Source organism: Sitophilus oryzae, unplaced genomic scaffold (assembly GCF_002938485.1).
Source record: "Sitophilus oryzae breed Bouriz unplaced genomic scaffold, Soryzae_2.0 scaffold_1512_pilon_pilon, whole genome shotgun sequence".
Taxonomy (NCBI): Eukaryota; Metazoa; Arthropoda; class Insecta; order Coleoptera; family Curculionidae; genus Sitophilus; species Sitophilus oryzae.
Window position 1 is genome coordinate 1103143 of NW_022146184.1, and position 13545 is coordinate 1116687.

General features: G+C 34.1%; 1 protein-coding gene across 1 annotated transcript in view; it reads left to right on the forward strand.

Moving 5' to 3' along the window:
• LOC115878453 (cadherin-87A-like) overlaps positions 1–13545 on the forward strand; it is a 546388-nt gene that overhangs the window by 480286 nt on the left and 52557 nt on the right. Inside the window, 6 exon segments of the mRNA XM_030894963.1 lie at positions 411–697; positions 3556–3876; positions 5943–6066; positions 8696–8985; positions 11315–11612; positions 12724–12989. Of these exon segments, the coding sequence (XP_030750823.1) occupies positions 411–697; positions 3556–3876; positions 5943–6066; positions 8696–8985; positions 11315–11612; positions 12724–12989 (1586 nt within the window).

Consider the following 13545-nt stretch of genomic DNA (forward strand, 5'->3'; position numbering starts at 1 on the left):
TGAGTGGTTTGAGCAGGATCGTGATTAATCAGTATGTCAGTCACTTAAGGATTTTATATATTAGTATAGAGCAAAATAAAAACACTATATCACCAAAATACACCAAAACACTTTTACTTTTACACTGGACGCGCGTTTCGCTAACCTTGTTAGCATCATCAGCAGATGATTATAAACACTGTTTATAATCATGTGCTGAGACATCTGCTGAGAGATCATCACCAAACCAAACCAAAACAGTGTTTATAATCATCTGCTGATGATGCTAACATGGTTAGCGAAACGCGCGTCCAGTGTAAAAGTAAAAGTGTTTTGGTGTATTGTGGTGATTTAGTGTTTTAATTTTGCTGTGTATCACCAAAGGTTCCAACCCTCAACTGTAATTAGTATAGATATTGGTTTAATTTCAGTGTTTGATGTTAACGACAACGCACCAGCATTCGATCAGGATAGTTACTCCGCGACTGTTTCTGAAATAGCATCACCGGGCACTCTGGTCATCACCATAGTGGCAAAAGATCGAGACAGTGGTAAATTCGGAGAAAATGGATTAGTATATCGCCTTGCCGGCAACGGAGCTGAACATTTCACGGTGAATAATAGAACAGGAGTGGTTACAGTAGCGCCCTGTGAAAACGTGGGACGTCCGGATTGTTTGGATTATGAATCAAAATCCGAGTATCAACTTCAATTTGTCGTAAGTACTAATTATATTTCTAGTATATTGATTAGGTTTCTTCAGTTAGCTATTGACCTGTTAAATACTTAATTTATGAACATTTTTTAAAACATCAGATAGAATATTATACAGATACCTTCAAAAACCAATGACTTTTGTTTGTATTTATTTGACGTACCTACTCCTATATCAATGTATTTGATCAAGGGAACCAATAAACTTGTTTTCGTAGTGTGTTGAGGAACGGTTATAGCTAAGTATCAAGAACTCTCACTTTTAGTTAACCATGAACGATCGGACCATTGATGTAGATTGAAGTATAGAGGCTTTCTGCATTGTTGAAATAATATCTTCAGAAATATTTTTAAACTATTCTTTAGGTGACTTGGTACTAAGCTCGTCGATGACATAATTATCGGGACCACGATTACTAAAAAAATTTACTAATTTTACCCATTTGGTTGATGAATTTCAAAAATCTCTTCTAATTCATTCTGTAGAATTTCATTCTTCTAGACCAGATAGTCATGTCAGATGGAATTTTCATACAACAAATTGTTCGACATAATTTTACACTCGAGGAAGTATTTCCTAAAATCGCTTTACGTAGCTAATTCACTAATCACTAATGTCATTTAAACGAACCTTTGTGCTAATATTTATGTATCTAAAGCTGGCGATATGAACTGACCCCTAAAATATCTAAAAACTTGATATATAATCTAACTGACACACCACTGACAATGACAAATAATTTATTTCTGGAGGTATTGTGTGTAGGTGTTTTTCAGGTATGTTTTAATATTTATTCGTTTTACATAAAGAAATAGCGATTTAACGATATAAAAATACACGATTATTATTATAATATTGTTTCATGTCCTATATTTTTTGGACTTCTCGAAGTTTTCTCTATTTTGTTATATTGTGCCACTATTACTATATACCACTACTATACAGGGTGATTCCTGTAAGTCGGTCATGCTTTCAGGGAATGATAGGGGACGTCGAAATATTAATTTTGATATAGCACACTATGTGTCGGAAATGCCTCTTACGCAAGATACAGGGTGCTAAAGTTATAGAAAAATTAAAGATATTCTTTAATAGTTTTTTAACAGTTGAAGGTATTGTTATAAAATTTCATTATAGGAGTCTGCCTAACAGAGACACTTTAAATGTAAAAAGAAGAGGTTTTAGTTTCAATCAGTGGCGTAGATGTGATACGCATCGGGTAATTTAAAAAACAAATAGTAAGCCACTGATAAAAATAAAAATTTCGGAGTTTTTTATTTACTCGGTTTATTTCCAAGAAAAAATGTTTCTTGCAACTTTCTCCTATCTAACACCATTTTGTCACAATTTAAAAATAAATAATTTTTTTAATGAGAATCTTAAATACAGCGAATTATTATAACTAGAGGGCAGAAACACATGTGCATCGTTAACTCCCTTCATCTTGGGTAACTTTGGTACTTTTTACTATTAGCTCTAAATTTTTAAAAAATTATAAATTTAAACTAGAATTTTTTTTTATTGTTAATAATAAAATTCTTAGTTTTAAGGTAGTTATAATAATTCGCATATTTAAGGTTCTCATTAAAAAAAATATTTATTTGTAAATTGTGACAAAATGGTGTTAGATAGAAGAAAGTTGCGAGAGACATTTTTTCTTGGAAATAAACGGAGTAAATAAAAAAACTCAGAAATTTTTATTTTTATCAGTGGCGTACTATTTTTTTTTAAATATTACCCGATGCGTATCACAGCTACGCCACTGATTGAAACTAAAACCTCTTCTTTTTACATTTAAAGTGTCTCTGTTAGGCAGACTCCTATAATGAAATTTTATAACAATACCTTCAACTGTTAAAAAACTATTAAAGAATATCTTTAATTTTTCTAAAACTTTAGCATCCTGTGTCTTGCGTAAGAGGCATTTCCGACCCATAGTGTGCTATATCAAAATTAATATTTCGACGTCCCCCATCATTCTCCGAAAGCATGACCGACTTACAAGAATCACCCTGTATACTATTACCACTGCGTTTTATTATTATGTTTCTTGTTACTCACTATTGTGGTTTTAGAGTATATGACTGATTAACACCAAGTCGTATGTCTCTCTATTGCATAAACTTCCTTACTATAGTTGTAGTTTTTAGGATTACAGCTTTCTGCATGTTAGTATGAATGTATGGGGGTAAATCTATTGATTGTATTCTTCTTCTTCTAGTGCAGATCCATTAATGGATGTCTGCGATACCCCTCCGGCCTTCGATCTTGCCTTCTATCAACAAATACAAGAATTGATATTTGGGGTTTCGCATTATGTGCCCCAGGTATGCGGTCTTTTTCTTTTTAATCAATTCAATTAATTCACGCTCTTTGTCAACGCGTCTGAGAACTTCCTCATTTGTCAATCTAGCCGTCCAAGGTATCTTCAGGATTATGCGATATAGCGACATCTCAAAAGCCTCCAATTTGTTTGCAAGCCTACAAATTGATAGTATATGTTGAGAAAATGCTTTTGTAGCTTCTGTTACTGTTATAACTATAGGTATAATTGTTACTTTATTTTGTTTCCACATTTTCTGAATTCCTATAGCAAGTGGTGTGTATTTATTATTTATTGTGTCAGGCCTATGTACTGTTGTTGTATTTATTATTTATTGTGTCAGGCCTATGTTGTGCCTGTCCCAGTACAGTTTATGTGTTTCATTTTCCATTACGCTTTCGGGAGTGTATTTAGAGTATTGCAACCTTGTTGTCATTAAGCTGTACTTGAGTGCCAGTTCTTGTTGGATTATTTTTGCTACCGTGTTATGTCGATAGGTATAAATTTAAAAAAAAAAGAATTTATTCTGCGTATGTAGGCAACCGACGATGATGGCAAAGGGCAAACCTCTACCGTGCCCCTCAAGATCACGCTCATCGACAGCAACGACAACGCTCCGGTGTTCGGCCAGTCGACGTACATGGTGTTCGTTGACGAGGGTGCCACGCGGTTCAGTACCGACCTAGTCATCCAGGCGATTGACGCGGACAAGACATCGCACGTCACATACTCCATAATAGCCGGAAACGATGAGAAACTGTTCAAAATCGATCCAGAATCGGGGAAATTGAGGATAGCAAATGGGAAAGGATTGGATGTTAGTAACGGGACGGATAACCTTATTTCCCTTACTGTGCTGGTAAGTAAAAACCGATACTTGGTTTATTGAAAAATATTGGAAATTTTTGGTTGGGTCATTAATAGGTAGATATAGCAAACGCCACGAATGTTTGGGAGTGATTCATCGCTTGGTGAAGTTAGAATCGATACGCGCGCTTTCATTTTTACATTAAAAACGTAAATTTTTACCGCAGACGTAGGTTTTTAAAGGCCCGGTCTAATCATCTACCTGCGCTCCTCCTACTTATTCTAAAATGTTAGCGTGATTGACAAAGACGATACTATATCGCGTTTCTTTGATTGATTCGTTTTTGTGCGTCAGTCCATTGGTGTGCTTGCAGTGCGACCAATGGGGCATTCCGTTTTATATTTATAACCAAATATATGTTTTGACAAGACTTTGACAGTTAAAACAACAAATTACAACATATTATATATTGATTATTATATGACTTGAAAGACCACGGCACTGGAATTAAGTTTTATGTGACCTTGAACAGATTAGTTAACATGGTAGCGACCGATGAATCACTCCCAAACATTCGTGGCGTTTACTATAGATATATTTATTCCTTAGATTTATTCATATTTAGATTATACAATAAGACAGTAATATTCTTCGTCAAGTGTCATGTTCCTAGTAAACGTTGACGATTGTCATGTTAACAATATTTCTATACCGCTCTCGATCTTGCGCTACATGGAGTAATTCATCCGCGCTCAAGCCTGTCCATTGCATTAAAGATTATAAATATATACCTACTATACGATCGAAAAAAAAACGGTCTCAAGGATAATTTCGGCGAGGTCAAGCCCTAGATATAATTTTTTTGGCCCGTACTCTTCTTTACTGGCCTTAAAAAAATTGTAATTTATTTTTATATTGAGTAAAAATGATTTTTAAGTGGTATTAATTTAGTTTAAAATTCGAGAAAAAATAATTTTTTGAAAATAGATTTGTGTCTGGAAACATTCTATCCTTTTTTAATCTCTCCTTTGAATAAGAAGACTAAGGAAGGAGCACATCAAAAATCTTAGGTACACCGCGATGGGCCTCAAATATGGCCGACTTAAATTCCGGTTTATCAGTGTCGTTCTAATTTTATTTAAAAAATGTAAAACTATGATGTAGGATAGACGTGGGGTAGGCTCAATAATTTGTTGTTTTATTTTACGTTGTGAACAAATGTTGGTAGTTATTAAAATTGTCATAAAAATATATAATTCTAATTAAAATAGATAAGTTATAATAAGTATTTATTAACACAAACATCCGATACGCTACTGAAGCAGTTAAGTCAAATTAACGTATCTAAATTCTTTGACATCTAATCCATGACAAGTAATAAATAAAAGCTAAAATGCAAGAAAAATATATAATTTAGTTAATTTAAGTGAATTTCATAAATGATCGGTTTACTACACGTATGTATATTATATAGTCACTTACTAACGAAAAGTTGTTCAATTATTTCACTCAATTTTTGCCGAGATCTACCGCACGCTACACAACCAAATATTTTAGAGTCTTTTTCGATAAATCGCGATAGTGTCACTGTTAATTTAAGTTCTGCCACAATTTCCATCTAGATTTACTACCTTTATACAACTATCAGTAGTAGAATAAATAACATAAAATAAGCTCCATAAAGACTGGCAAATCCACAAAATTTCAAATCAAATTCAAATGTGTCAAATGAATCGACAAACAGAACTGTCAAGGATCCCCACCCTAGAGTGCTTTTTCCGCCCACCATGCATGAATACATGGATAGCATTATGCTCCTTCCTTAGTCTTCTTATTCAAAGAATCTCTCTATAATTAGTATTAATTTTTGACAACTCTTATATCAATTTTTAATAAATGACGTCTAGAGATTTACCTCTCCAAAATTATGATCTCTATCTATTGTCAATCCCCCAGCTGTCTTTGACACCGTTTCTTTTTCGATCGTACGGTTTATAACAGTAAAGTAGTATTAATTAGCATTAGTATCATTAAGTTTTAGAAGACAATGTGTTATATACACTAGTTTAATTTTTCTTTTTTATTATTTAATTTACTTTTTCATTTGTTGATTGCAGGCTAGTGACGGAAAGTTTACTGCAACTACGGCTGTGAATATTACAGTTATGGACATTAATAATAATGCACCGATATTCTTAAAAGAAAGCTATTTAGAAGCTGTTCCAGAAGATGTTGCAATTGGTAAGTTTATCGTATTGAATTATAATTTTAATGACTTGCCTTCCTTAAATAAAATAATATTACACATAAAAATCCACGGTTTACTATAAAAATTTTATCGTTCAAACCTTTGGCAAGAGAAATAATTGAAAATAATATACTTTCAATAAAAATATACTTTTATATGTTACACTGGTGATACGATTATACTTTATATATTTTAGCTAATATAGGACATCAAAACTTCAGTTTTCAGTGCTGTCAAAAATCTTGACACTTAATAATAATACTAGCTCCCGTATACCGGGTGGTTCGTCTCAAAAGTGGCCCAATCTTTTAACTTTTTTATGTTTTTCAGATAAAAAAACGAGATTTATGGTATGTTAGTATATGACATGAATTAGGATTGATTGACGTATTCAATTCTTTTCAGCCACTCCCTGTTTCACTGGGGATGACTACAACTTTTTAAAAACTACAATTTTTAAATGGCATCCTCGGAATTTTTTTACTTTATTTAATGGAAAATGGCACTTTGAATAGAATTTTCACTTACAACAAAATTGTATTTTAAAGTTCAATCTATAGTGGCATGGCTGCATTAAAAACACTAATTTTTAATCAAGGAACCTTGGAATAATAATTTTGATCGTCGAATGTTTTTAGTGTCTTGTCCTGGCCAAATTAAAGATGCTCAAATCGTATTTTTAATCATATCTCAATCTTTTCAACTGGAACGAGGATGGCTCATTAGCATTTTTTACGAATAATTTAACTTAACTTATAACTCATTTAATTACTTGGTTATTTCATAACCACAATTTAAAAACCACACACTTGGTATTTCGAGACAAGTTCTCGTTATGAATCGCATGTTGTAATTTCAAATATGTAAACCATATTCGAAAATGTCAAAAGTTGACATATGATGTCATTCTATTCAGAGTGTCATTTTCTATCGACTAAAGTAAAAAAATACCGGGGGTGCTATTTAAAAATCAAAAGTCGTAGTCATTTCCGCTTAAACAGGAAGTGGCCGAAAACAATTGAATACGTGAATCAATCCTAATTTATGTCATATACTAACATACTAAATCACGATTTTTATCTAAAAAGATAATAAAAAAGTTATAGGGGTGAGCCAATTTTGAGACGCACCCGGTATAACGTAGGAGTAGCAAGGTACAGCTTGCCATACTAGAGTCTAAGGAAAGTAATTTGGCTAGCACTACGCTTTAACCGTCTATTATTACCTCAGGATTGTGAACCCAGTATACAGAGAAGACCAGGCTACTAGTAACATAGCAAGTTGCCGGACGAATTTACGTTTACCCGATTTGCGTTCGTACTCGAGATTTACTGCCGGCTAGTCGGCTGGTCAGTGGTCAGGCAGTACGCAGTTGCAGTTGTGCTTGGCGAGGAGTGCCGAGTATTTATTATTTTCATTTTAAGTGTTGTAATTACCTTCAATTAAGGTAACATTTAAAATAAAAATACTTAAATATTTATTATTTGAGTGTGTTTACAAGCCAAAACTAAAAATAAATAAATTCTCTAAACCCCAAAAAAAACTAAAATATTACTCTAAATAAAAAAGTTATAACAAGTGTTCAAAAAGACCATCTTCTTGTGCTAGACAGAAGCCTAGGCGGTCGTAAAATCCCCGTCTGATTGGCTAACATATTAGGGCTAATAGTTTGGAAAGCCTCTCGTATTTTTACTTGAAGCTCATCCAGATGATTAGCCCTTTTATGACCATACACTTTGGATTTTACATAACCCCACAAAAAGAAATCATTGGGAGAAAGATCTGGTGATCTAGCGGGGCACAAAATAGTTCCATGTCCACTAATTAAACGGTTGGGATTGTTCAAATATTCTTGAACAATACGGGCATTGTGGGCAGGGCAACCACCTCAGCAATTTGATTACTTGAAAACGTGGGATTTTGATCCGCCGTAGCACAAATGAACACTTGCTTTAACTCCTGTTCTTCATTAATCAACACATCAGGCTTTTTGTGTTTTTTTTTGGGGACACGCACCCATGTGTTTCAAAATTATTAATAACTCTTGATATAGTAGTATGTAATGATGGAATTGGCCTGTTTACAAAAGTTAGTGGAAAATTGTTTGTATATCTCGATATGACCTATTTTGGAAATACTATTTCACAATTTGAATTTTCTCACGAACTTCGTAAACATCCATTATTTTACTTAAAAAATAAATTTTATACGAGAACTGTCGCGAGAATCTATGTATTCGTTTTGGCTATTAAAACACGAATAAATACAAATTCTGAAACATTCTTATCACATATCTACCTATTTTTATTTCATCGCATTTTTTCGCCTGCTTTTTATCCGGCGGACGGGTATACGCTAATTCGTCCGGTTCTGTCTATGTTACTACTACGGTGGTCCGGTCTGTATATTTAAGGCTGAGTAGTCTTAGGTACCCAAATTATTTTTAATTTATTAAAAATAGGCGGTTGATAAACTGCAGGGTTCTAACCAACAACCTTTAGATTGGTAGACGAGAGCTGTACCTCTGCGCCACCGGCTCTATATCTTGGCACTGACCAAGTCCAATTATTTTAAAAGCACACTCTATACATTCTAGATATTATAGATTTAATTTCTATACAGGTACAACGCTATTGAAAACCGAAGCCACAGATGCAGACACTGGAGTCAACGCAGAAATAGAATACGTTTTGTCTAAAGGGGCCTACGACGATTTCGCTATAGATAGTTACTCGGGAGTAGTTTCTGTCGCGTCGAAATTGGACTACGACCGAAGAAACACGTACAATATCGAAATCCTGGCGGTAGATCGTGGGGAACCGGCCTTAACCGGTACGGCTAGTTTGACGGTGAAAATCATCAACACGAACGATAAGCTGCCGTATTTTGTCCCTGCGACTCAAAAAGCTGAGGTAAGAACTGAAACGGGACATTCTCTAGGGAGTAATTGACCAACATATATTTTTTCTTAACATTAAGTGGCCGTCCTAAGCCGGAAACACTGCGACCTGTAAGGCATATTGTGTCTCTGATCTCTGTACCTTGTACAAGCTTGTGCAGGTCGTTGATAGTATGAGAACATAATCCCTACTCTAGCTTTGCTTTCCCAAATATAAAGGGTCGTTTGCGATCCAGAGCCTCGCAGTTTTAGGATCTTTGTTATCACAGAGTGCGGAAAAGACCCCTTTCGTACGCATTTTTTAGCAGGGGTGTAGTTTGAAAAGCATTTGACAGTCGTACACCTTAGCGCGTCGTTTTTGTTGTCCATTTAGTTGCACGAAGGCCGCTAGATGGCGTTAATGTCTAGTTCTTGCTATTGACAATTATTGTAATGTACATGACGTGCGTTTTTCTGTTTGGAACTTGTCCTGGTAGCACTTGACAGCCGCAGTATATCCTGCCAGGAGACCTGTTGTATTCCTCACTCTCTTCCTGCTGAGCAGTTCAGTTATGGCATAAAATAATTAACTAGAAAGAAGTGTCAACTCTGTGCTAAATCGTGGAAACATGATACGCCACCGAAAGCCTTCGTTGTCGTCTGGAGAACTAATTTTCCAATTGACAGGTTGACATGATGGCTTCATTTTTATTTCCGTTTCCGGTTATTCAATGGCGACCCCTCTTTCAGTTTAAATGTATTTTGTACTCTTTCTTATCATAAATAAAACAAAACAAAATTTTATTCAAACATATTTATTTGAAATATGAGACAACGGGACTAAATAAATATAAAAAATAAAGAATTGAATGATTTCTACAGCAATTACTTAATTATATGCAATTTTAACGTAAATTAGTAAGGTATAAGCATGACTTACAGTAATTTGTAAATAAATACGCCTATTCACAGCCATCAAGGATAGAAAACGGGGGCAGACATGAAAACGGGAGCCTTATACAAAAATCTGAAAACAGAAAAACAAATTTTTTTATACTAAAATTAACAATGTAAAAATATCAAGGTATAAAATATAAATATACTGTTTAAAAAAAGCGTCCATTATTCCCAAAGAGACCTGGTTTGTAAATCAAAAAGAAGCAAAAAGAGACTTTTAGTCGGATAACAATCAGATTGTATCAGTCAGATTTACTGCATTATTGACAATAAATCGCACATACTGGAGATAACTAATGTTGGCTATAGTTAAAAATGATCTTACCTTGCTGTAAATTGTTTTCATTTTCAAAAAAATCGCCGATCATAAACATAACAAAATTTTCTTGCATCTAAAAAATACAGAAATAGTGTTTATTTAGTACCTATTTTTATAATATACATGGGACATACCTAGTACTCCAGAAACGTCTTTTTCTCCAGGATTGTTCATGTAATAATATATTTTATATGCTTTACTACCTTTATATTTATAAATTTCTGCCGAAATATCAAATTGAATTTACAAAACAAAACTAACCGGAGAGAATTAAAATGGCGTCGAAATTTGTTCTAGAACAAATCTGAAGTTGTCTCTGAAATCTGTCAATTCTAAACTGTGAAGTTAGACAATAGTTAGACAGAAACATTGCTGTCCTTGTCTAGGCGGCCATACTTGTCGTCAGGAGATGACAGGATTGAGACTAATGACTGTTTCCAATTTTCCTCTTTCACTGTCACCCCCCTGAGTTATGGTTTTAGAGTTAGGTACTTGGATGATGAGCTTGTTATGTTTGTGCCTCTGTTTGTTTCTCTAGTGAACGGTCCGCGTTTCCCTGAGCCAGAGTTTTACTGCACTGAAGGTTATACATTTGGGTATTCCGAATACTGGCCTTTGTGAACATACTCAGCAACATGTCCTAGGAAACTTTTTGGCGATAACTCCATTTGTCAACATGTTGCTTAACATGCTCCCTAGTGAATAGCCTACTTGAATATTTTCATACAATAAACCACTGTTGACAATGTTGACTCTCTTGAATTAACGCAGCAGTTTTTACAAAAAATAACTATTTTATTTTGTAGATTTTATTATAGTGGCTAAATACTCATAGGATTTTTTTGGAGAAATATAATGTATGGCGAATTCATTTCTTCAAAAAAATTCTAGGAATAACTGTTGTCTATCAAAAATAATGATGTTCCGATATATCGCAAAAAATATATGGATATACTCGATATATCGTTGCCATCTTTATCTATAATGCATCCAATACACATATATAGCACTATACTCCTTCCTCCATATTTTTGAAGTTTCATAATTTGTTAATTCAATTACCAACTATATTGGACTTTTTTCTCAGGTTATGGAAGACGTCCCAGTAGGCACTGTCATTCACACGCTTGTAGCATTGGATCCTGACGTCAATACCTCCGAAGCACTGAACTTTGCAGCCACTGAACCAATCACAGGTCTGGACAAACATGGGCTGGAAGTAACCAGATCTGAAGCTTTCAAGGAGTTTTTCTCGGTGGATAAAAACAGTGGTAAAGTTACCGTCGCCAGTCCCTTACAGAGAGATCTGGCTGCCCTCATCAGGATACCGGTTTTGGTTACCGATATCACGGCACCAACTGTGCAACAAGGGCAAGGACTATTAGGTACGTACTTACGCCTTTTCTTTATACATCGTGTATACCGGGTGCGTCTCAAATACCGGGTGCGTCTCAATCTCGTTTCTTTAACTGAAAAAATAAAAAGGTTATAAAGGTGAGCCAATTTTGAAAAACACTCGGTATATTGTATGCAAATTCAGTTTGAAGCAATATTGTTATCCCAGTTAGTTGCCGCAGCTTTTCCACTACAAAATGTTGTGAGATTTTATCTAAAATCAAGTCATTTTAGTTTGTGTCTATAGAGGCACCTACTCAATAGCTTTGTTTTATACTGTTATCCAATCAATTTTAGGTACCAAGTAACAAGGCTTCAAAGCAGTAAAATTCGTATTAAAATTAAAAAAAAATTGTATGCACTATGTGCTAGTGATGTAAACTTTAGTTACTTATATGGACTCGTAACTACTAGTTACTTTTTGTAATAGGATTCGTTACTTTGGACTCGTTACTTTAGTTACTCGTTACTTCGGTACTTAGTATCCTTACTTTATAATCGTTGTTTTGTGTACAGTTTGGAAGACTTGGGCTTGACTTGTAAATTCGTTACTTATTGTGCGCGGCGATCTTCGTTCTCGGTTTAACATATAAGGGGTTTCTACTTTCATCTAGTGTAAGGGCTTAATAGGCTAATTTCAATACTCGGTATTCAAGTACTGAATAATATGTATTTTTAATAATATGTATAATGTTTTTATAATTATATGTTATCCCTATGTATTAATAAAATTAAAAATAAAAGAAAACAAATCAAACAACGAAAATATGTGTATAATATAAAGCATTTTTTTATTTTTTCACTCTCTCTTTGTATTTTACATTAATAATTATGCAAACATTAAAGAGTAAAAATAAGAAAAATGTATATATTTTTGTTAAAATGTAAAAATATTTTATTTCAAGAACTAAAAAATCTAAGAAAAATTTGTGTGTAGTACTTTTAGTGTCATAAAAAATGACATATTGATGTAAAAAGCGCATCCTTCTATCTCTACTCATAAACGAGAAACCCCATAAATCACAAGAAAATGGGACACCCTGTACATCGCAAACGTATTAATATTTTATTTTAGTTTACGTAAAACTATTTTCTTTACAGTTGTAACTATATTGAACGTAAACGACTCTCCCCCAAACTTCGTTCCTCCATGGACCGTGGAACATCCCATCTACTTCTTGGAAATCAAAGAGGAACTGCCCGTCGGAACAATAGTTGCAACGTACAAAGCATTTGATGAAGATTCGGATATATCCGGCTATACGATATATCCAGAAAGCGAATATTTCCAGATCAACAATGGCACCGGAATTGTACAAATTAAGAAAGTGATTGATTATGAGGAAACGAGAGAGTTGGCTTTTACAGTAAGTATGATCCCAATTAACTTAATTAAGTAATGATTCTTAACGCGTAAGCTAAATTAAGAACATTGTAGTAAATTATGTTTAATAATATGTAACAATAATAATACACACACCGGAAAAGTCTAGGGATATTACAATTTTATCCAGCCATCGTCAGTAATTTTATTATTTGCATTTCTGATATAATAAAATTAAAATAAAGAAATAGTTTACAGGACGTATTGGAAATAAAAATGCGAAATTTACCGAATTTTTCAAATTTACCTTGATTTTTATTGAACTCAAAAAAATACACACATTTTTTTTTATTCTAAACTGCGAATTAAAAAAAATATAAAACCATTTTTACTTAATAAAGGGTATGGCCTCCTCTAGTGTTCATTACAGCCCTACATCGTCTCTCCATGCTCCTGATCAGGTTGTCGATCTCTTCTTGAGGTACAGCCTGCCACGCTGCATTCACGGCCCGAACCAGATCCCTACGAGTTTTACGAGGCATACCAATTCTCAAAATTCTTCTTTGGGCCGCGTCCCATACGTGCTCGATGGGGTTGAG